At 43.2% G+C, this 25,054-nt stretch overlaps 1 protein-coding gene across 2 annotated transcripts; it reads left to right on the top strand.

Annotated features, from left to right (window-relative positions):
- Window positions 1-884: 884 nt before the first annotated feature.
- On the top strand, window positions 885-25,054 carry scai (suppressor of cancer cell invasion). Of its 2 annotated transcripts, XR_011309313.1 has the most exons (18): window positions 885-943; window positions 2,354-2,478; window positions 7,244-7,339; window positions 7,457-7,543; window positions 9,062-9,160; window positions 9,467-9,563; window positions 9,850-9,948; window positions 10,552-10,704; window positions 14,904-15,005; window positions 15,145-15,246; window positions 15,325-15,403; window positions 15,981-16,080; window positions 16,418-16,499; window positions 16,589-16,661; window positions 16,825-16,998; window positions 17,202-17,302; window positions 19,274-19,504; window positions 20,707-25,054. XR_011309313.1 is itself a non-coding variant. In XM_069677313.1 (17 exons), the coding sequence occupies exons 2-17, from the start codon at window positions 2,372-2,374 to the stop codon at window positions 19,418-19,420; spliced, it is 1,698 nt and encodes a 565-aa protein (XP_069533414.1). In that variant the 5' UTR covers window positions 885-943; window positions 2,354-2,371; the 3' UTR covers window positions 19,421-25,054. The 2 variants fall into 2 exon arrangements, 1 of the variants encoding a protein (XP_069533414.1); XM_069677313.1 differs by having other exon boundaries at window positions 19,274-25,054.

A 25,054-nucleotide genomic window follows, 5' to 3' on the forward strand; every position in this document is an offset into this window, starting at 1 on the left:
CTACATTAAGTTATTCTACATCTTAAGTTATGTTCAGATTAAAAAAGTTTTTTGTGTTGTCTTGGGAGCCCTCTTCACATGACAGATGTCTGGGAGCTGTTATTATTTCCACCAAAGAGAAAACTGTATAAAGCCCAATGATCTCAAATGTTTTAGAAGTCTAGTTTAGATTAGAGAAAAGTGCATCAAATTGTATTAAAGTTTTCCCTTTTCCTTGCCCTGTTAATCATCCCAAGGCTCCTCAGATTTTAACCCAGGAACTACGTAACTGTAAATAAAAATAACTTGGATGAACAGTTTTAACAAACTAACAAAGTGTGGTATTACCAAACTAATCATGTAATAATTTATAGATCACAACAGCCTTTTTTTTAGCAGTAGGACTTTTTCTTCTGAAACTTTACTTTGATCGTTATATTTCGTTATTTTCACTTGTAATGGAGTATTTCATTCATTGTTGTTCAAGTACCTTTTATAAGGTGAAATATCTCAGTACTAATTCCACCACTGGTATGCTCTGTGTGTGTGTGAAACACTTCTGACATACTGTAGTTCACCTCTGACACCTTTTTTTTTTTTTTGGCGTTCCATCAGTGGCGAAGCTTTTATTTTGAAAATGTTGACCTGGAAGTAGCTAGCCAGTTGTAGTGGATCGTAGCCAGCGGCTGTCTTTACCCTGCTGTCTCCTCCTGCTGCCTCCTCTGCTGTCACAGGACGAACCTTTGATACAGAGGCGCCTTTTAGCTTCAGCTGACAGCAGCTCCATCTCTCCGTAGCGGGACACGGCTCGTCAGGCAGCGGTCCAGGGTCATTCACAGACGGAGTGAGATGCCATCAGAGTCGCGCTCCACCTTCAGAGCTCGTCGCGGGTTTTGCACTGATTTGTGAGAAGCATCACTGTGGTGGTCCTCTGTTCATTAACGTTAGCCGACTGGCTAAAGAGGTAAGAATTACACAAGCAGCCGCTGCAGACAGGCTGTGACATGTCTTTGATATGTATTTGTTACCAGACATTATTATCCAGATGTGTATTTTGTGAATGGAGTGTGGTCCTGACTTAAATTAGCCGATGTGGGCGATGGTAGACGTCAGAGCAATAAATGTGTCATAGCTTACGGCTAATTAAAGCTTGGTCTATTTAGTAGCTAGCTAGTTAGGTAGATTAATGTTAACCGAGTTCACTGCTGTCAAAATTAGCCTAGTTGACATTACAGCTGAGTTAGCTAATTACCAATGCTGGGTAACTTTACAGCTAATAAGTGGGAAACACTACACCAGGAACCCCTGTCTGATTTCTCCTGATCTTTGTTCGGATGTGTAGCGACATGTTTCTTTTATTCAAGAAGTCTTTCATGTGTTCATTTTGTCTCTTCGCTTATTATATACATTTTCGGCAGACGTCCTGTTACCCTGTCTTTAACCGGATGCCTAAAGACAAATCCTGCAAGAAAAATGTCTTCATATATTGTTTCAAGCAAAAGCAATGTTTGTTACTGGGATTTTACATAAGCCATGCAGATGTCAAGGAAAACATTAAGGCTTCAGAGCAGTGAATGTGTTGGATATCATGGTGCAGGCTCAGGTTATCCTGCAGACACTGACAGCTTCCCTCCATATGATGGAAGCCGCACACATGAAGACCAGCAGCTACAGAGCTATAGTCAGTCATTTTAAAGTCTTCAAATGCTTTGCCATTTTACAAACATTGTTAACAGACTGTGTGCTGCCTCCTTTGACCTGATTGTTATCCATCTTAGAGAAGTGGAGTTTGCAGGCGCTGCGAGAGTGAAATCTGGGACATCCCAGGTCAACCTAAAAAAGGTGGCCATGTGACGCATTTCCTCCACAGTTACACTGTACATACTTATTTCTGTGCGTAATGAAGTAGGCCAACTGACAGACGAGACGCTCAGCAGCGTCTGGATGGATATCAGTATGGATATCAACATTTCAGATATAAGCAGGGCTGCCTGTAACGACTCTTCTCTTTGTTTTCTATATTAAGGATTAATTGATTGAGTTGTTTGCTCTATAAAACGTCAGAAAATGTCTTTCAGGTTTCCCCAAAGCGAAGATGATGTCCACCAATGTCTCTTTTTTTGTCAGCTTACTGTCACACTGTATCAGAGGAAATAAACTGGGAAACATTCACATTAAAGACGCTGCAGAGCTCTGAGGTGTTTTTTAATGAAAAAGAAAAAGAAATTATTAAAAGTCTTTAAAGTGGAATTCCCTGAGCCGTGTTTCACATATTTATGGGTCTAAATGACAAAAGGTTTCCTCTTCCTGTTTGATGCTTGCACTGGTACCCCTCCACCATCTTTACCTTGTGTATCTTTTCGTGTGTTATCAGGTGTGAAAGGTCAGTGTCATGACTGGAGCTGAGACTGAGGATGATATTCCGTTAGGCGAAAGGAAGACTGTCACAGATTTCTGCTACCTTCTGGACAAGTCCAAACAACTCTTCAATGGGCTACGGTCAGTTATACTCACTCTGCTGTCACCTGGGCTGATTTAAACAGGTTTTCACTTCCTGTGGCTGATTGTGGGAAAAACCTGCAACGCACAGGAAGGATATGTAGAAACCCAGCCAAATATTCACAGGTTTCCAGGAGGTGTGTTCATGTTGGACCTTTGTGCGGGACTTGATGTACGTCCAGTGCCAACGTCCAGTGCCAATACAGGAAGTGTCTTGTGTTCTCTGTAAGCGTGTGGAGCTCAGGTGTGTAGAGCGCACGGCTGTCATGTGTGTAACTGTAGTCAATCTAAGAGAAAAAAAACCCTTTAGATTAGAGATGCACTAACTTTATATCTAGGATCAGTATGGATCCTGAGCTTGTTAACCAGATTGAGTAATGACCTTTAACTAGAGTTTATTTGTCCAACTCACTTTAGGATAATTCGTTTATCACAGCTGGCTGCTGAATGTCTGGCAGCCCGGCTTCTTACTGCCTCTGATGAAACTGTAAACTTTGTTTCAATACTCTGAAGTATTCATTCTGAGTGTGTGAAAAAAGATAACTACTTTATTTCTATCTGATATGAGATTAGATGATGGAATCAGGGGAGTAATTACCACTGTGGATGGGGATTAAGCTCCACCAGCAGCAGGGTGCTTAGGGGATTGTCTTTGCCCCTGGTTTGGCCTCTGCAGGCACCAAGCAGCACATTCAGCTGGTAACAACTATTATTTTATATCCACCTACAAGAAAACATTAACTATCCACTGTTTAACAAAAGGTTTTAAATAACAATGCTCTGTAAATGTCTTAATACTGCAGTTATCATAAAGTTTACGGTCTCTATTTTCAGCCACATTTTCTATTAATGTCCAATCAGTGTCGATGGTAACGTCGTCAGATGAAGTTATAAAGTAATCCATTAATTAAATAAACTCAGTGCTGAGACGAGGGTAAGTCCTCCTGCTCATGTCGGTAGTGCCTACATGTACCAGAATGCATTGCACAGCACTTTCATACCTTAAAAAAAAACAGGAAAATCCGACAACATGAGTGAATGAATGATGGAAGTATTATTGTCTTACTTTTTAGTTACTCTGTGTGTATAACTGGAGTCGTGCCGATCAACCAATCAGCCTATAAATGGTGTAAATGGGTCAGCGATGCTCGGCTGATAATTGCTTCAGTTACGTAATCACAGGAGGAATAAGAAAAGGTTTCCGTTTTAGATCAGAAGTAGTCAAAACTGCCAAAAATAGTTTCAGGTCAGAGAACGAAGAAAGCTATTTTTATTACCTGAAGAAGATTCCCTTAATGTGAAGCAGGGAGATTAGATTCTGTGATCACCAGCATGTGGATCCTGTTCTTATGAGGGGAAATCTAAACTAGCAGCTTTGATGGAGTCTCAGTGTTATTACATACACATGATTATGTGTTAATGATTGTCGCTGCTCCTCAGCAGCACAGAGCTGTTTCAGGGGGAAGAGTTTGAGCTCAGCCTGCAGAGACTCGAGTAAGAATCCTTTCTGCCAAATCCCAGACTGTTCAACGCTACGGAAGCCCGAAGCGGACATGCATCCATATATTTGACTCACTCCGTTATCCCGCGATAACGAGTCATTTCCTGTTGTTTCCTCGAGATCTCGACCTTTTTATCTCGTCAATAATAACCAAATAATATTCAGATTAAAGTGTTGATTGACATTTTTTTGCAAACTTGATTTCTGTTTAAATAATAATAATAATTATTATTAAGCATAATAAGTTTTGGCCTGTAAATTTCCCTGGTTAACCAAATATATCCATCATCACCATTATCTACACCGCTTATCCTGTTCAGGGTCGCGGGGGGGCTGGAGCCTCTCCAAGCTGTCATCAGGTGAGAGGCGGGGTCACACCTGGACAGGTCACCTGTCAATCACAGGGCTGACACACAGAGACAGACAACCTTTCACACTCACATTCACACCTACGGGCAATTTAGAGTCACCAGTGAACCCGACGAGCATGTGTTGGACTGTGGGAGGAGAGAAGAGAAGAGAAAGCCTTTATTGTCATTGTACGCTGCAACATACAGGAGTGCAACACCCTCACACAACACGCTCCATCCAAGCAATCAATGACTGATTAATAAATAAATAAAATTAAAATTAAAATGAGGAGGAAGCCGGAGTACCCGGAGGGAACCCACGCATGCACGGGGAGAACATGCAGACTCCACACAGAAAGGCCCACTACGTCTGAACCGGGACTCGAACCAGGAACCTTCTAGCTGTGAGGAGACAGCGCTAACCACTGCAGCCCTAACCAAATATATTAATGCAAAATACAAAAAAACACGTCATCATCATGTCCTGGTTCGTTCACACCTCTGAACTTTAGTTATTTATGGGGAGTTTATTATCAGTTTAAATATTAGTTTGAGCACGTGTCCTCACCTCACCTTTAAGATTAAAGTCTGACCGTGTTTGGTTGTGTTGGGATTTTACATTTCAGAGAGCTTGTGCCATAAATGTGGACGTCATTAAGAAATATTTAAGCACACAGAAATGATTTACCTTCACAGTGTTTGCTTTTCAGGGATGTTTGAATAGTTATTTAGATTTTTCAGGGATGTATTGATACTTATTGTTCTTAAATTTCAGTTAAACTACAGATCCCTGCACATCTCTGAGCTCCACCAGGGCTCAGCGCAGAGCCACCCGTCCTGCTGAGAGAGCAGCGGGTTGGGAGGATGTGACAGGAGAGTTGTAGTCTCAGATTATGAGAGTTCAGCTAAAAGATGCTCGTCCGTGGAGCACAGTGGGGAATGGTTTGGCTCACCTGGATCCTGCAGAATGAAGAGCAGGTCGATGTTGTTCTGCACTGTGGTTATAAAGAAGGTTACCTGGACTGTAGTACCAAAATCTGACGAACACAACCCCAGCTTGTCTCTTAAATAACTGACCCTTTAAATAATTCAGAGTTGTCGATGTTTTTGTCGAAGTGTATTTCTCCATAAGCTCAGAAAGACTGTCGAGAGCAAACAGACCGAGCGGCCATCTGGAGGAGCAGGAGTCAGTGAACATGTGACTCTGAGCCAAGCAGGACCAGAGCGAGGCCAAGAGCCCGAATCTGAAAGATGAGACACATGAACTGCGCCCTGCTTTAACCCCGTCACCCTGATGTGGGTACACTCTGTTAGTTTCGATCGGAGCCGAGGGTGACACACAGCGTTTGTGTTGTTAGTCACAACTGATGATGTGTTATCGACATGTTTGAATCAGAGCTCCAAGCAGCCGTTAGAGCAGCCGACAGAGACAGACCCGCAGAGCAAAGACACGAAGAACAAGTTTGATTTCATCTTTGATCGTTAGTCACAATGTTCAGAGCTGGTTTCTGATCACCTCCTGATCATTGATCACCAGGTTTCCATCTGAACCAAGCTGTGAATCAATACTGTGAGGTCAACATTATGGATGAAGCGGGTTGTTTCTTTATCCTTTTATTACTGTGGTCTTCTGAAGAACATTAAGGCTCTGCATTGATGTAGGGACAAAGAACACCGGACAGGTAGAGCTGCATTATATTGTTACAGAACATTGGAAGTCAGACAATTTATTAAGTGTTTTTTTTTTCTGATAATTTTTGTATTTATGGAAAAAAATCAATTAAATATAAATCAGAATATGACAAAAATATACCAATCATATATATCTATATCTATATCTCTATTTAATGTACCTGGGGCTGCACTGTCTCCTCACAGCTAGAAGGTTCCTGGTTCGACTCCCGGTTCAGACGTAGTGGGCCTTCCTGTGTGGAGTCTGCATGTTCTCTCGTTAGCTTCACTGGTGACTCTAAGTTGCCCGTAGGTGTGAATGTGAGTGTGAAAGGTTGTGACCTGTCCAGGTGTGACCCCGCCTCTCGCCCAATGACAGCCGGGATCGGCTCCAGCGACCCAGAACAGGATAAGCAGTATAGATAATGTATAGCTGGATGTACCTCGTGGATTTGATTATTAGCTGATTGACAGTAAATTACTAAACAATTTAGCTAATTTCTCATCAGCTCTTTAAGTTATTTTCAAGTAAAAACTCAAAATATTCACGTTTAAACGACTAAAATATGAAACTATATTTATTTAATTTGTTTCTTTTTATTTTCTGGGCATGTTATGCTTTTATTTATAGAGAGGACAGTGGATAGTGCTGGAAACAGGGGAAGAGTGGGGGATGACACGCGGCAGGGGTTCAGAGGGCAGGAGTTGAACCTGCGGTTGGCCTCTGCACATGGGTCACAGATTTAACTGCTGAGCTGAACCGGCGGCCATTTTTATTTTATTTCTATCTTTAAAACAAGCTGCAAACTGTAAATGGTTTTATTTCTGAGTGTTTAATGGTTAAAGAAAAGATGAATCAGAGCTCAGAGTATTTAATGAAATGTTTATAAGTTCGACTCGATTTTAAACGTAACTCTTCTCACGTGCGTCACATGTCTCAGATATTCTGATGTGTGAATAACTTTAAAGGACCTCAGTGTGCACCTGTTCTTATTAAACACCACACGTTAATCTTATGTTACTTTTATTTTTGAGGCTTAATTAAGAACAAATCAGTGAATGTTATCTTTTACCTTTATAAACAGATATAATAAAAATGTCTGTTAATTACGAACCTGCAGAAAATGATCAGCTGAATGTGCAGCTCCCGTTTGAGTGAACAAACTATAAAACATTTGACACGTTGTTTTCTCCCTTCCCTCTCCTCCCCTTCACTCTGCCTTGTCCTCTCTCTCTCCTGCAGAGACCTCCCTCAGTATGGACACAAGCAGTGGCAGTCCTACTTCGGACGGACCTTTGACGTCTACACGAAGCTGTGGAAGTTTCAGCAGCAGCACAGGTTACTTCCATCTCTTGTCCCTGCACGTTTGTTTCTGATGCACATGTTACAGTTGATGTTGTGTCACATGACCTCCTCGTCCCGTGCTCAGTGTTGTGTGTTTTCGTTTATTGACAGGCAGGTTCTGGACAGTCGGTACGGATTGAAGCGATGGCAGATTGGAGAAGTTGCATCCAAAATTGGACAACTTTACTACCACTACTAGTAAGTCGAGACAAGCTCATCGCCAACTTCACGATCTCACTGCTGCTTCTCGCTCCAAGTTCAGTCTCATTAAACTTTGACCCACAATCACAAAACCCTCCAACGTCTCGAGAAAGATCCGATTTCCTCGCAGCGAAGGCCGTTGCTCCGTCTCCTGAGCTCCTCCTGCAGAGCGGACGCAGAGCAGATGTAGCAGACACACTTGTAAAGCAACTTGACACAGTTTTTTCATGTCTTGTTGCTATTTTAGTTTCTTTTGGACTTTTAAAGAGAAAATACTAATAATTATCTGTGCTGCAGCTCCAGCTCGCCCTGACTCTCTCACTTTGTGAATGTCTCGAGTCTTTACAAGCACCTGGAGGGTTTTAGGCAACTCTCCTTCACTTTCTCGTATATATAATATATAATGTAACTTTAATATTTTATTTATGTGTAACTAAAGACATAAAAAAGTTATTGATGGTTAAATGTAGGAAAAAGCTCCGTTGAACCTCCAGCTTTGTGGACTGCTGCTGTTAGCTAGTTAGCCTTGTTAGCTCCTCCCTCCTCATCATGTGAGTTCATTCCAGCAGGTGGATTTTGGTGTGACTGCTATAAGACCTGTTTTACACCTCTGTACTTTGCTTTAAGCTGCCTCACCTGTTTGTCCTCCTGTGTAACCAAACGCAGCACAGTCAGGAAAACACAGAATTCCTAGAGGTCGTGTGACACGGCCTAAAAAACAGGAGCCTGAGTTTAAACAGGACTTTTAGTGTTTACAAGAAACCCCCACTGAGCTTCTTTAAAGGCGACTCGCTGAATATGAGCGGGTGCTGAAAGGGAACACGTGTGTCAGGACTCTGCGTGTTGCAATGAATCATACATGTACGTATTTTTTAAAGATCACTCAGCTTGTTTTTGGTCTGTGATACCAAATAAAGCTGCTGCTGCCGCATTGGGTCGGAGGTCAATAAACTGACAGTGTTTTAAAGATCACAGCCCAACAAGTTACCAGATCAGGACCTGAACAGAACACATGGGTTAACCTGGCAGAGGTACAACGACGCCTGTCACAGCTAGCATCTGAATTAGGATGTATTTGAGTTTTGCTTTGAATAAATGAGCCGGTCTCAAAAAGTCATCTTCCATGACCTCCCTGACTCGTGCTCCCAGCCTGCCCTCACCTTCGTCAGGGACGTGTTTTTAAGAGACTTCCTGAGGTTAACCCTTTTGAATTCAAATCTTTAGCGTATATGTTAGCCTGGAGCTGAGGATGTGTTAGGGTGATGTGTTGGACCCTTAAAGCTTGCAGATAAAACATTAATGTACGTTAAATTTAGAATGTCTGGTCTTAACCACACGAGAGCTCAGAGTCTGATCCCGCTGTGGGGACGAGGTGGTTATCACCTTTAGGACCAACGTTTGTAAAGTTTCTTATCAGTTTATGTTTCGTTCCTTTGTGACGTTGTGAAGCTGAAATGTTAAATATAAATGTATTAAAATGAGAGAGTAACTCTACTTCATATTCTTGATTGACAGCCTTCGTACCTCAGAAACGAGTTACCTGAACGAGGCCTTTTCCTTCTACTCTGCCATCCGTCAGCGCTCCTACTACTTTCAGGTCAACAAAGAGGACAGGTGAGCTGCAGCTCCAAGGAAGGAAACGTCTGATACTGAATGTTGTTGTCGACTTATCCTACGATCAGAACTTCTCTTACTTCTTCTGACTGCTCGATCCGTGTCGGACTTTCCTAAAGCAGCTCTGTAAAAACACAAAACTCGTCAGATACGATCAATTTGTTTATTATTATTGATTATTGACAATAAGAAAACTCTGTAAGACCATCAGAGATACTTTAGGATCAGTTGTTTGCTGAAGTAAGAAGTGTTCTTAATGTTGCACTTTAATGTGCATTTGTTCAAAGCCGTCTCCTCTCTTCTCAGGCCAGAACTTGTGGTGAAGAAACTTCGGTATTACGCTCGTTACATCGTCGTCTGTTTACTGCTGAATAAGATGGATCTGGTCAAAGTTCTGGTGAAGGTATGGACGTCTTCTTTTAACTAGAACATACCTGAGTGATCAAACCCAGCGTTAAACATCCACAGCACCTGTATACTTCATTTATAGCATTAATTTCAAAGTGTCATTGTGAGTCAAGCTTATCTGACAGACCGCCCCCGCCTCACACACTGAAGTGAGAGAAGGAGATGTGAGTGGGAAGAAGATGATTGATCCTTTTTAATCACAGCTTCCTGTTTCCTGTTCAGAATAAGTTAGTGTGTTAGACTTTAGATCTTAAAGGTGTTTGCATGTCTTCTCCCTGCAGGAGTTATCTGAGGAGATCGAAGATTACACGCAGCGATTCAACACGGAGGATCAGCTGGAGTGGAACCTGGTCCTGCAGGAGGTGGCAGCGTTTGTAGAGGTGAACAACACGTCAGATATAGCATGACTCCAGGGCTGCACAAGAATGTCCAAAATGATCATCACCATTAGTTTGATCCAAATTGAGATCACCATTATTTATTAATTTTAGGGACATTTTTTTAATGTACTTTAAATCAACAGAGCAACACTTTCCCCCAAACCTCTCCAGCGCCCCCTGGGGGAGGGGCTGTTAGTTTAGGAGCGCTTGGTTTGACATGCAGCAGAGTTTACTACAGGCGGAGCATTTTAAACGTCAACATCACCGTCAGTCATGTTTATTTAATCGTGGGAAGAAATTGAATTGGGATTAATCTTCATTTTTTTGTGCAGCCCTACAATACTCTGTACTTTAAATGTTTATTTTATTATCCATAATGCACGTTACACCTGAGTCCTGATAGACTGACCTACAGTCCTCTGAGTTATTGGTGCCTCTCACAGGAAGATAATAAGAACCCATTTAGTGTTTGAAGGTTGTTACTGAAATCAAACCTTGATGCTGTATTTCATCTTCTTCTTGGTCATTAAAAGTCTCTTGTCTGCCGCCTGGTACTTGCGATCAGCTGTGACTCTCTGCTGTTTCCCTCTCTTTGTCAAACAGGCGGACCCGGTGGTGGTTCTGAATGACAACAACTCTGTGGTGGTCACCAGTAACCGGCTGCAGGAGGGCAGCGTGCCTCCGCTGGAACAAGGCATGGTGGTTGGGCAGCTCGTCCTTGCAGATGCACTAATCATCGGCAACTGTAACAACCAGGTTTTAACCCACTAATTCTAAGTCACACCTCCTAACACTTCATACACATCAGTGCAGTTATTCTTCTTCTTTCAGTGTTTGATTTCAAACAGTCAGTAACACTGAACACCTTTAAATGTACACAAGAACTCACATGTACCTGCAGCTCCGTCGTCTGGTTCATGTGATACCGCTCTACAACAATAGTCTCATCCTAAAACCTCCGAGTGTGTCCGTTGTGTGAGCCCATGTCTGATTTATATGCATGCACTAATAGAATGGCAATCAGTAGCATAGTGACAACAGTCTTACTAGAACATAACACGTATTATAGTGCACGGTTTACTTACACACAGAGAGACACTGGGCCTCATGCAAGAACTCCCGTATGAACAGTTTCTAAGTTTCAGGTGCTTAAAGAGATTTAAGAGAAATGAGACCAACGCTGAGTCGCACTGAAGTTATTTACTTCTTCATTTGTGCAAAAACCCTGAAATATTCAATAACATAAAAAAAATGCACAGGTGGGGTGAAAAAAAACTCCTGAGATTTGCAAAGGCCAACGTTGACATTAAAAGCATCTGTCACTATTACAAGCAGATTTCTGAATTCAGCTTATTTCCTACGGCAGCATACCTTCAGTACCCAGGACACTGCTTATTGTCGACGGTTGCCATCTTGCCTACATAGCATGAAAAGACTCCTGGCGCTGCAGATGGACGTGTAATTTCCACCTCATTCGACATACGGGGATAAGATGAGTTTTTGCAGGGGGCCCAGTGCTTCATGTTTCTCTGTCTGACAGACGGATCTGCATTTTCACTCATAACAGCAACACTAACGTAACACTATGGGGAAGGAAAGGGTTAACCCGCTGCTATCTCTGTTTACAGCTTCTACATAAAAATGTAGAATCAGACACGTAGACGGGAAGCGTTGACGTTTGTAGCCCGAATAGTATTGACCAATCACGTATCAGCAGGCTTTAGTGTAAGCAGGAAAAACAGTCAGTGTGGAGAGAAAAGGCAGGCGGAACAGTCTCCTCTGCGACGACCTCACGGCTCCATCAGCGAGATCTGAAGATGATTTGGCTTCTTATTCATCTCTATAAACAGACTCTGCATGTCAGTACAGCTCGAAGATGATCTAGATAAAAAACTTGACAACTTGAGACAAATTCCCTGATGCTGTGTCGCCAAAGCTGTTCAGCGTTTAGATTTCCCGACTTCCCTGAATGCATCATAAATGATGGCTCCGCCCTCCATCTCATGTTACAGTAATTTTCTTCTCCTCTTGAGGACAGACCTGACAAAGCTTCACGTTGTTCCTAATCTGCATCATGATGTTGTTCTTTCAGCAAACTGAAGAGCCGTTAATTAAAGTCGATCACAAGAGAATCTGTTTCTGTTTGGGCTTCATCCCGCTGCAGTAAGCCAGAGTGCAGCCTCTGTGTAACTTCCTGTTTACAGTGAGACTGAGACTCAGCACAGACAGATGAACGGGCGCTCCTCCGGGGGATGGGACGAACTGAGAGATGACAGCGTTTATTTAGCAGACACATCTGGAGGGAGAATTTACCTTTGATCTGAACACACGGTCGCTGCTCGAGCTGCTGACTGGACTGTAAACGATGCAGCGCAGGGAGGAGGACGTCTGGGCTGGAAGTTGTTTATCGTTAAACTCTGACTAAATACAGAGAAGTTGTCCATCACTCACAGAGGAAACGTCGCCATCAGACGAAAAAAAACGTCTAAATGTTAATGAAGATACGCTTTAGACATTAATTTACCATCCTGAGACAGATAGCAGCAGCACTTCTCACAGTAACATCATCGTTTCCCGTCGACTCCTCCAGGAGGAGTTTAGATGAAACTAAAGGTGATTTACAGAAGAAAGACACAGACATATAAAAACACTAAAACGAGCTTTTTATAGATTTTGTTGTAGATTTATAAATATTTTATTCCATATTTGGCAGGAGGCATCTTTCAGCTGGCATTAGCCTCGTGTTCTCTGTTTATTTCCCTGGAACACAGTCAGGTGTTAGCTCACTGGTCCAACAGGACGAACCTCTCCCTACACAGAGTCTCTGATCCGACGTATTTATACTCGGCATAAATAAAGTGTATAACACATGGACTCCATCCCATCACCAGCACGTCCAAACTGTTTATGATGCCAGAAAAGATTCTGTCCCAAAACATGTTGATCAAATGCAGCTAAAAATATTCCTGTAGACAGGCCGGCACTCATTCTTGGCTTTACTGATCAGACTGTATATAAGAAGTAGATGTAGCCTTAAACCTGCATTCTCTCTAACGTCCAGCAGGGGGCGACTCCACTGGTAAAAGAAGTGTGATCCTATAGAAGTCTATGAGAACATGCTCCTCCTCCTCTCCTGATGTATTCCCTCAGTAAACATGTTCCTAATGAGTTTATGGTCTCAGTCTCTAGTTTCAAGTCTTCTTCAACACAGCATGATGCTCATTTAGTCACTGATGCTCCCATTGAGAGTCACACAGACCAGGAAGAGGGGCGGAGTTAGGGCGGGGCTACCTGTGATTGACAATCGCTACTATGGAGACCTAAAAAATGTCTTCAGTGTTCAGTTGCACTAAAAGACACTCTGAGGAGCCGGAAGTTAATTTAGTTTAAAGCCTTTTTTACCCTCTCCAATATTAGCATCCCAATTAAAGGGCCATTCAGTGACTTTCAGCCTCAGTCCTGTCATGCTATTATGAGGAGCTAATGCCACTATGGTAGAAAAAAATGCCTTTGGAGGACGTTATCCGCTTCTCCAATGGGCCCTGAAAAACCTGGCGGAGGCCAGGGAGCTGCTAAACTACACTTCTTCAGTCTGCGACGCCGGCCTTCGACGGCATGTCTCGTTCTATAAACTGCAGTTTTTATAGACGATCCACGGGTATGTTCTCATCGTGTTTCCGATTCTGTCCCCCTCTGAGCCGTCGCCTGCAGAGAAACGTTAATATTTCACTCCAGCGTCTCTCACTGGGCCATTCCTTTCAGAGGGAGGGGCGCAATGCATGCTGGGTGTTGTAGGAATGTAGAATGGGGAAACCACAAGCTGTTTGTACAACTTCCTCCACAGCTATGGTGCCAATTTCAAATATTAGTGCTTCTATAGATTGCAGAGAACACCAGCTGTGAGTGACAGCGGCTCCTTTAATATCACAGTTGCTTTTAATTATTTGTTATGCACCTTCCTAACAAAGCTAGCACTCGTGTTAGCTGAAAATGCTCCCATCTCTCATTCAGATATGTTCACTTCTGACTCCAAAAAAACTAAGATGGCTGCTGCAGAAATGCCCAACTGGAGGATTTAATTTTAAACCAGTGGGTAACACGATGGCATCGCCCACTTCCTTTATACAGTCTGTGAGTCTGACACACAGTCCTTGCCCGGCAGAAATATGTGACATGAACAGCAGAGAGAGCGAAGGCAGACAGCTCTGAGCTACAGACTGCACCTGATGTTTGAGCGAGAGGCCAGATTTCAAAGCACTGTTATGACAGAGTGTCGTCCTTGTTGTCTGCAAACTGCATGCAAAGAGTAAACTTTGTAAGAGCAGCGTTCGTTCATCCCAGGGTGTGAAGAAGAAGTATGTGATGTGGAACGCAGGTGCTACATGAGGCTGCAGCGCCCTCTGCTGGCTGTGACATCCATCCATCATCCATCAGCTTGTCCTGTACACGGTCCCAGCTGTCATCGGGCAAGAGGCAGGGTTACACCTGGACAGCTCACCTGTCAATCACAGGGCTGACACACAGAGACAGACAACCTTTCACGCTCACACTCACACCTACGGTCAGAGTCACCAATGAACCTAACGAGCATGTCTTTGACTGTGGGAGGAAGCCGGAGTACCCGGAGGGAACCCACGCATGCACGGGGAGAACATGCAGACTCCACACAGAAAGGCCTGCTACGTCTGAGCCGGGAATCAAACCAGGAACCTTCTATATAGGGGCCAGGGGCTGCTCCACGGAGCAGCCCCTGGCTATAATATCTGACTGACTAAACTAAAACTAAAACTAAAAGCCGATTAAACGAACAAGAAGAGGACTTGACTCTGATTTGTCCCTGATTATCTTCATCTTGTCGGTTGCACTAACAGAACTGACACAAAGCCTAAACTACTTATTGTACACACATCCCTCACGAGTGAGCTGATGTCAGGGTTGTTTTCCTCCTTGTCCAGGTGAAGTTCAGTGAGTTGACCATCGATATGTTCCGCATGCTTCAAGCTTTGGAGAGGGAGCCTGTGAACCTGGCAACACAGACCTCCAAACAAGGAACGCTGGTGAGTGTCACGACTTATCCTGCTGAAATGAAAAGACGTGTATCTGTCAGTTAAACCTAGCAGACCGGTTACCCTGTCATACATACACTGAACTTTAACTGAGGTTTGAACAGTAATATCATAACGTCTTTCTCCACAGGAGCCGAATGAGAAACCAGCGAAAAGAGAAAACCCTCACAAGTATTTGTTGTACAAACCGACATTCAGTCAGCTCTTCACCTTCCTGTCTGCCTCTTTTAAGGTCCGTGTGCTCTTTAATCATGAAGGAGCTTCTTCTGCTCTGCACGTCATCATTCCTCCGTTATCGTTTCGTTTACAGGAGTTGCCTGCTAACAGCGTCCTGCTCGTCTACCTGTCAGCGACTGGAGTCTTCCCAACCGGGCATTCTGATTACGAAGGTGAATAAATATAAAACTGCCATTTTTTCTACTTTTAGATAAAGTAGTTTAGTAGTTTAGAACTGTTAAAGGCAGAATGAGTAGAATTAAAAGTTGTCTCCTCTTTCCTGGATCGTTAAGCAGCGATGGTCGAGTGAGGAGGAGATTGGGAGAGTCTTAAGCCTGAACAAAGAGAAATAAAACATCATATTCTGAGTGTATCACAGCAGTTACATTCTGAAGCACGAATAAACACGCCAGCACTCCACACTAACCTGCAGGAATGAATCCAGGCGATCCTTAAAAAGGGTTTAATAAGTTATTATTACGGATAAAAGTCAATTCAGACTGCAAAGCCTGTGAAAGCCTAAGTACAGGGCCTAAAGCAGACTGATCACCTCGGGCAGGTTGTCTCAGAGAGGACGGGCCTAACAGAAAAGCTCCCTTGCTCCTCTAAATGAGGAAGGCTCAAGGTCGTCAGGTTGTGACCGGGCACATATTGTGACAGAATATATGAGATAATATCTTAAATTAAATTCTACAATTTAATCAGAGACAAGCTAACGATGGGAGGAAATGATGTGTGATTTATGTGCAGGGCCGTACGATTTTGGAGGAGTTCTCACAAACACGAACAGAGACGTGGTGAACGGAGAGACGGGGCAGAAGAGGAATCAGGCCCAGAAAGAAATGCACTGGTGAGACTTTATTTATATTAATAACCATTTTTAAATGTTAATTAAGGAACATTTTAAAAAGGTTAAATGTTTGAAGAATAGACTGTAAACAAAGACGCTCCCTAAAAGTGAAGCCAAACCCTCTCTAGCGCCCCCTGCTGACTGGCTGCAGTATAGGTCATTAAGCCCGCCTCCTCCATGTTAACAGATGGGACATGAGTCAAACTATAAAATCAAAGAGGCTTCATTTATTCTTAGAAAGTCTTTCAACCAAACCCTAAAGGGACATCAGAGTTGTGACTAATGACAAATAATCTGAGTGAGTCTGACGCTGACAGCTGCACCTTGTTTGTTTCAGCCTTCATCCAGGAGACCTGTTCCCGTTCACCAGGAAGCCACTGTTTGTCATCGTGGATTCTACAAACAGCACAGCCTACAAGGTCTGAGCACGCCTCCTCCAGACGTAAAGAGTCAAATGTTCATTATTTTAATTAACACAACTTTTTCTGTCTGTTGTTGGTCCTGATAGAACTTCACGAATCTGTTCGGTCAGCCTCTGGTGTGCCTACTATCACCGACAGTTTATCCCAAGAGTGTGCAAGGTGGGCGTCTCTCCATCAGAGTCTGGTGTTATGTTCCAGTGTTTGTGTTTCATAATGTCAGAAGACCTCGTTATGTAATGTTTTAATCAGCGATGTTTTCAGGCCCATCGTTCATGTGATCATGTGGAAACGTGTCTCATGTGGTCCCGTCTCTCCGCTTCAGATCAGTCTCAGCGTGGGAGTCTCTTCACTCTGTTCCTCTACAGCCCTCTGCTGGCTTTCTCCTCTGTGTGCGGTTTGAGCAGCATGAGGAGAGGACTGTGGGAGCAGGCGCAAGAGTTCCTTCAAAAAGTCTACCGGGACATCGGGCAGATGCTCACTCGATCACGGACCATAGGTAACCTGTCGCCCAACTGTCTGTCCTGAGCCCGAGCAGGAGGAGGTGTTGTAGAACATTCGAGGGAGGTTGTTAGGGCTACTTGATTTTAGGTGGTGAAAGACAACTGTTCAATGAATATGTATGAGAAACATGAATGCAGATATGTGCTTTGATCTGCATGAATCCATGAATTGATTACCTCTGTCCGTGTCTCTCCACAGATCAAGCCTTTTTACAATTCTTTGGTGACGAGTTCCTTCGGCTGCTTTTGATCCGCTTCGTGTTCTGCTCGGCCGCTCTGAGGCTGCACAAACTCTTCCGGGTGAGTCACTGCGGATGTTACTTTCATTAGTTATTTATCTGAAAGCCAAATATGCCGTTTATGGCAAGGCCGGTGGTCTGCAGCACTTAAACGCACCGTCAGGCTCAGAGCCAAGTGTGTCCTTCTGAAAAGTACCAAAACACACACACAACATGAAATGCACTCTTTCCTTAAACCACTTCAGTTTCTATTTAGAAGTAAGTGCTCCCACAGTTCAGCGCAGTCTGCTGCTCTACACTGGTGCTTCTGGTGACACACCAACATCACATCGCACGCTGAAGCTGTGGACAGAAGTGTTTTTTATCCTGCGTCAGACGTTTGAAGGTCCCTGGAGAGAGGAGCATGTGGCTCTGCTCCTGTCTGAGGACACCTGAAGATGCTCGCCGTCCTTCCTCCAGCCGTCATATACGTTCAAATCTGCTTATTACTGATGATGTCATCCAGTGTCAAAGATCACTACCAGGGTTTTTCTGATGTGAGGTCACTTCGAAGTGACTGCCGGTTTACAGAAGCATTTATGATAATAATAAAGGTGCAATTTTTTCCTTATAAACTCTGAACCACCAAGCTGGTGTTTTTAGTCTTACTTTAACATATTCTGAAGTCTACATTAATAATTAGGACGAAAAGGTTTCTAATGTCTCCAGTAGATGTGTTCATCCTGCAGCAGTGAAACAGGCTGTAATGGCTGCAACATAATCCTTGATGGGTCAAAGGTCGTCCACTAAAAGTTGTTGTTGTTTCCACTGACAGGCTCAGATTGTTATTCTAAGTGTGTGACAACATGACAGAAAGGATCCCTACAGAGATAGACCTTTTTGTTACAGAGGAAGATGATTGTTTTAACCACACACAGACGTTACATCGCTCTCTGACAAACAGTGATTTTACCTAACAGTTGTTTGTCTAATGCTGCCTTGACCAGTGACGTTTTTGTGTTATTATCAAAGACTGTATGGACGAAGCGTCTCCATCTGCTCTCATTGTACGGTATTGATGCCAAAATAGCCCCTGTGATAGGCGCTGCCATCTTGTGATGGTGGAGTCATTTGGAGCCAGAGTCTGCGCAGTAGAGATCGGCGGGTGGCGCCGCCGTAGCCACTTCCGCTAACCCAAACACACACTTAACTTACCGATAAAACAGCAAGGATCCTGCACGGCGGCGTGTTTAACAGCAGAACAGCTTCTTGTGTTGGTCTGAGGTTAAAGTTCACAGGTATGGAAACTTCAATGACTGTAGTGATTGTTTTAGTTACGTCTCCTCTCACCGTTCGTCCTCCACTCTGCTAATCCGGATCTGATCAGCTGCAGGAGCCGTATTTGTCAATAGAGCTGTCAATCATGAGGCCACACCCCCTTATTACAGCATCAAATGACTAATTAAAAGTAAACTAAGAAAAATGAACACTTGGACATAAATCAGCATGATAAGAACTAACTATAATGACAGAAACCATGTTTGAGAAAAATGTATTTGACGTGTATTTTGATTTTATAGTTTGACTCATGTCCCATCTGTTAACATGGAGGAGGCGGGCTTTATGAGCTATACTGCAGCCAGTCAGCAGGGGGCGACAGAGAGGGTTTGGCTTCACTTTTAGGGAGCTGTCATGTCGGCCATCTTTTTATACGGTCTGTGGATTTTGTGTGTTTATAAAAATGATATGTTACATCCAAACTAACCATTAAAACACCAAAGTCACACAATAACACACGCAGAACTCTGAGGCAGCAACATCTCCTGTGTTCTGTGAGGTAAAATGACTGTTTTTGTCAATGGAGTCTGGTGGCTTTGAGGAGAGCGATGAAACACGTTTCTGATTAAAAGAAAAAAGAAATGCTGAAACTCTTTGCTTTCACAAATGTTACTGGCACATGGTCCTTTACTTAGGACCATAAAGGAACAAAATAATCGCAGCTAGTAGCTGTGCTTTTTGTGGGAGTCAATGATGTTTATTGTTTTCCTTGCAGGAGTCCCGGAGCTTCCCCGAGTCGTACCCCGAGCTCCCCAAACAGGACACGGTGGAGAGCAGCCTCCTACAGAAGCATATCTTGGAGCTGGCCACCATGCTGGACGTGCAGAGCCTCTTTTGGGATGATTCACTGGAAGCCTACTAACATCTCCACACAGGGCGACATGGCATCAGTGTACATACAGACTCAACTGCCAGAGCCCTCTCACTGTCTTTCTGTTTTTTACAGGTAATTCAGCACATACAAGATCATGTCCTGCATTAAGTGTTAACTTGTGAAAGAAAATGTAGTGAAACATGAAAATGTTCAAGCCAGAGAGTTTAACGTGTACATTCCCCATTTTTACTTCTCAGCGGCTTGCCTCGTAAATATACGCATCATGTAAGAGAAAACAAACAAGCGAGAGGCTGCGAACGACTGAACAACTCGCCGTTCCCCATCCGATTATAAGTGAGAGCCTGCAGCCTCCTCTCGTGTCACATAATTGTAAAGAAGTTGGAACTTTTTTGTGTTTTTTAAATAATTATCATTGTTTATAGAGTGAAGGTTGTAAACGTGTGTTCAGACCCAAAGCAGAGTGACTCTTTAACGCAGCACTACTACGTAAAAAGATTTCACATCACTCACGTATTTATGCAAGTTGAATTTTTTCAACTTAAGCAAGAAGTTTGCATGAAACAGAAACTGTCAAACCAAACTCCATTCAAAAAACAGTCATTTTAAAGCAGTGTTCTTGTCGCCTTGCAGACAGACCTGACAAAACATGACTTCAGACTTTTTACAACCCTGCATCATGATGTAGTTCTCTCAGCATCCTCTCAGCCTGTTTATTGTCATTAAATCTCAGTAACATCTGAGGGGGAGGGGAGGTTAACCCAGCTGTGGGATGATGCTATGAACACAGAAAGAACACTTGTGTTTTTTTAATACAGATGAGGACAGAGGCGAATGTTCTCAGCTTCCAACAAGAAAAGAAATGATCCCTTCAGAACTCACTCCCCTTTCGGTCTGAACACACCTGCAGGACGGAGACAGTGTGACAGTTCCTCTGTAGGCAGGTTGGTGCTGAGAGAATCCTTCGCTGCATCAGTCAATATTAAAAACAATGTAACGTTAGCACACGCGGTTGGAATTCGAACGATTTCACCAAAAATGTTCTTACTGCTCTGAGTTTTTTGTATCTGCCAAACAGTGCTCGCTGTGCAGCAGCTTAACTTGTAGCAGGCTGAAGTGCATGAGGTCACGTTCTGTTGTAGGCCGTCGTTCCTGTAAAGATATCGCACTCCTTCACGTCATTAACCAGCAGGCATATCGCACCTTTAATCGTCGGCCTTGTGTGTTTTTAAAGTTCCCGTTTCCATATCACTGTGCTGCACCTGCATGCAAAAAAGACAAAGAGATGCATCATGTTGTGTTTTTTTACCCATCAGCCTCCACCTTTAAGGACACAAAGACTTGAGATTCAAACAGCATGAGTAAGGGACGTATACGGAGCCGGTGCATGTGTAGCATGAGCCGTGCGTTTGTTGTTCAGTCAACAAATGAGACGAGCTAGTTTGACAGCAGAGGAGACGACTGAGGGGAGAGGAGACGCCGACACGCAGCCGTGCTTTTACTGCTCCAGTGATTTGCCAAACACCTGTTACCTTAACGATGACGGGATTATCATGTGACCTGCAGGTTTTACAGGCGGAAAGGAATGTTATTTATATTCTACAGACGACACAGATCAACCTCCTCCTTCATACACTTTAAATCTCTGCCACTGATCCTCTGCGTCAGGCTGAAGAGGCGGCCATCTTTTACTGGAAGCAGAGAAACAATCCAAATGTAGCTAAAAGAGAGGGAGGCTGGGTGAAGCTCAAGAGGGGCGAGCAAGCAGCGACCACAAGGACTCATTTTTAAAAGTTGACAATAATTCATATCATGACTCTCATGGTCGTTTTTTCTCTTGATCTAGAGAACAAAGTTATTTTCTATTTTGCATCAAGTCTGTTTGACCCAAGTGTTCCCCCCCCCTCGTTTACCGTGATTCACCATCAGCAGAAACGTATAGTAAATACAGAAACGTGAATCTGCTGCCAGCGTCCGCCTCTGTTAACCGTTAACCTCCTCTTTACACAATATGTGTGCTCTCCCACCAGTGCAGTCCCTGTGGGTGTTTAAAGCAGGCGGCCTCACAAACACACAACACGGTTCTCCCGGCAGCTCACAGCTCGTATGGGTTGGACCTGATCGCCTACGGTCTCTGCCATCACTTAAAAAGCTGTGAATATGTTAAACTTAAAGTTACCCGCCTCCTATATGCAGCCTGTACTCACCTGTATGTAGGTGAGGTGTAGGTGTTTACACTAACCCGCTCAGAGGTCCCTGAAAAGGCTGCCTTAGGCCTTGTTATCTGTTCTGGTGTATTCAGACTGTAGACAGACAAACACCTGAAATGTGATCTAAACAAATCAGAGTCGAGCTTCATTTGGAAGTTGTTTTGAAATGCGTCTACAGAAGCGTCTCTGTCCTGACTCTGTAGCTGCTGAAATCAGATTTCAACGTGTCTGTTGAGTCACTCAGCTCAGCTGTGTGTCGTCCTCCTGCAAGTTGGATTGTAAACAACGACCTCACGTGGAAGAGGAGGTCTTTTCCTGTGTTTCTGAAGAACTGAATGACCACTGACTGTCCGACGCGTCTCTTAACTCTTACCGTGTATTTAACAGCAGATCAGCCTCCTGTGTTGGTCTGAAGCCGTCTTTTTCTGTGTGTCGGACGCAGACCGAGGCGAGGTCGCTGTCAGACGATAGCGGATGGTCCTGAGGCTGCTTCTGCTCTCTCATGACTCGCTCATTGTGGTTGCTGCTTGCAAGCAAGAACTCTTGAGATGATAAAACAAGTGATGGTAGTTTAAATCAAACTTTGTGTTGGATCTCTGAGTGGATCTACAGGAAGCATCTTGTTAACGGCCTTAAACCAGGAAGCTGCCTGTGACTCTGACACGGCCCAGGACCTTAACCATCCTCACTCCCTCTCTCTCCGTGTCGGTTCCTTCTCTGGACATTTCCCATAAACCCCAAAACTCTGTCAAACATTCCTGAAGAAGTTTCAGATTACTTTTGAGTTAACTTTATAAATAGCATGAACGCTAACTTTGCTTGCACTTGAGAGACACGCGTCCTCTTTCACTCACCTCATGTAAATATTTGTGTTTGAGCTTTCTTTGTTTCTGCACCAGCATGTGAGTGACAGCACCGACCAGTGTAAGAAACCAGCTGACACGTAACTGCCCTTCACCGTGATGTTAAAGGAAAGCTTCCACGCAGCGGCAGCCGGGCTGGAGAAAAGATAAACAACACTATTTTTAGTGTTTGTTCTATTTATTGATTTATTGTTGAGTGTGTGTACAGATAATGTAAAGCGATGTTCGGCACAGGTGTGTGTGTGTGTTCAGTAGTTAGTGCGTCTATAAAATGTGTGATGAAATATGAAGCTGGAGCAAAATGTTCATGTTGGTTTTTCTAACGACGTTACATTCCGACTCTGTCGCAGAGAGGCAGAGAAACTGTTCCTCCGTTTTACACGAGCGTGGGACAGAGAGCCGTTTCTACATGTCCCTCTCTTTTCATCCACGCTCCCTCGTGCGGACAGATTCAGATATGTAGGCTTGCACTTTATGAAGTTTGATATTGTTATGATCTTGTTTGTCGTGCTTTAACGGGGAAAAAAAGAGAAAATTCCTTCCTTGTCTTTCCGTGATTGTTCCGACCAGCGCTTCACTCTGGTCACTTCTTTTTTAACAAACATTTTCCTAAAGGAACTTTTCATCCGCTGTCACTTTTTAACAGCTTCTGCCTGAAACGTGTGAAACATGTTGGCTGAGAGTGTCGACGAGGCAGCAATAACATCATTAACGTGTGAAAGAGAAGAAATGTTCTGTCGAAGGCAGTGGTGCTAAAAACGCTGCTGTCACTGAATCATCATTTTATATCAGCAACAACTGAAACATGTTTCAACACCAGGACAGAAGAAGAAGACGTGATGAAATGTGTTCACATTGCATGTTGACAAGTTTCTACGTTCATATTTCTATGTTTCTAACATGTTACTGTGCGCCGTGTTCCCTCAAATCCATGAAAGCATTGTGACACGACGGCACAAAATCAGACTCATTTAATGCAAAATAACTCAGAAGAGTGACGAGACGCTGAACTCTGATCATGATTAACACTATGAAACAAACGAGATCACTTTCAGCTCCTGTCGCGTCCGTCTGTCGCCGTGTTTCTCTTCTTCATCAGGAACGACCTCCTGAGATGTTCTGCTTCTGCTTTAACTCTACAGAGGCTCATGAACACATCTTATTTATTTTAGCTCCACAAATGTGTATGAATTAGAATTAGCTTGTTATGAGTGTGTGAACATTTGTTTTTATTTCTTTAGTTTCATTTCACAGCAGCTGATCAGCAGCTCGGTGCAATAGTGAGATTGATTCTGTGTGATGGGAGAGAAACAAACAAGACGGCTGTTTGAAACATTTCCTATATTTTCATTTGTGAATGAAATTATGAAATTATGAAATCATGAGGGGAACACAAGTCCATATGGATCTGCAAACAAGATCATGTGTGCACAAAATGAACAGCTTGTAACATTAACGAAGGTCAATGTCTCATTTTTAAGGAACAAAAACAACTTCAGCAAACGAACACATTTATGTGTTATGAGATGTTTCCCAGGTTAACTCGTGCAGACAGGATGTTATCTTAACAAGATGTTTGTCTTATGCAAACAAGATATTAATTAGTGAGAACAGATATAAACAAGATTCTATTTAAAATTAATTTGTGAAAATGAAGTATTCCAAGAAAACTTGTGCAACCTAAATATTATGTTAACTTTAGGGAACAAGATGTTAAACAAGTTTCAACCAGTTTAGTCATTTATGAGATCAATAACTTCATTAGTACAGTTTGTGGCTTTTCTACAACATCATGAAGAGTTGTTACTCCAGTGTTATTATAAACCTTACGCACAGTGGAAACTGTGACAGACCAGAGGCTACATTACACTCTGAATGATGCTGAGAATCTGCAGTATAAAAATGTTCATCCTTTGTGTTCCTGAACTGAAACCAGGCCGTGTTGTCGTCTCGGTCTCGTGCAGAACTTTTCCCTCTGAGATCACAGACTTGTGTCGCACTCTCACAGAATCAATGTTTCTTTATTTACGCGACACTTTGCACTTTTGTGAACATTCAGACTGAAGAAATGCAAGAAGCAGAGAAACGAGAGGAAAATAGTAACTGAGTCAGAACTGCGGGCGTGCCATCAGCTCTCACTCTGCGTTATCAGTATTAAACCCACCAGAGCACAAGAAGCAAACTTGTTTTCTACATGACACCACAAGCACAAAATGGACCCTCATTCATGGAGAAGCATGTCGACGACTCCCCGATTACTGCCGACTGATCAATCCTGTTTTCTCCCCCGGATACATGGGGGTCATTTTTACCTTTTTATACTCGTACTATGTCCAAAAGATGGGTGCAGCCTTCCTTTATAGCAACATGTGTGACTTGCTTGTTGTGATTTTCAGTCGGTGTCGAACTGTCAGATGTATTTTCAGAGTTTCAGTTAAAAAAGAGATGATCTCTGTGAGCAGCATGTTTGTTTAGAATAGAAAGTGCCAAAGACTGATGTCCTCACACTTTCTCATCCTGACAATGATGGAGATCAGTTATTGTACCCGATGTTTCTTTTTTCTGTGTTCGAGCCAATAAAGAAAAGAAAA

Source organism: Semicossyphus pulcher, unplaced genomic scaffold, assembly GCF_022749685.1.
Source record: "Semicossyphus pulcher isolate SPU_LCO1_2020_fin unplaced genomic scaffold, fSemPul1.0.p SCAF_28, whole genome shotgun sequence".
Lineage (NCBI taxonomy): Eukaryota > Metazoa > Chordata > Actinopteri > Labriformes > Labridae > Semicossyphus > Semicossyphus pulcher.

What these genes read in the sequence shown, in the direction of transcription:
- scai (XM_069677313.1), top strand. Translation starts at nt 2,372, where the DNA reads ATGACTGGAGCTGAGACTGAGGATGATATTCCGTTAGGCGAAAGGAAG. An exon ending in CAACTCTTCAATGGGCTACG is followed by an intron (nt 2,479 to 7,243) that starts GTCAGTTATACT and finishes TCTCTCCTGCAG; the next exon opens with AGACCTCCCTCAGTATGGAC. An exon ending in CCTCCAAACAAGGAACGCTG is followed by an intron (nt 15,006 to 15,144) that starts GTGAGTGTCACG and finishes CTTTCTCCACAG; the next exon opens with GAGCCGAATGAGAAACCAGC.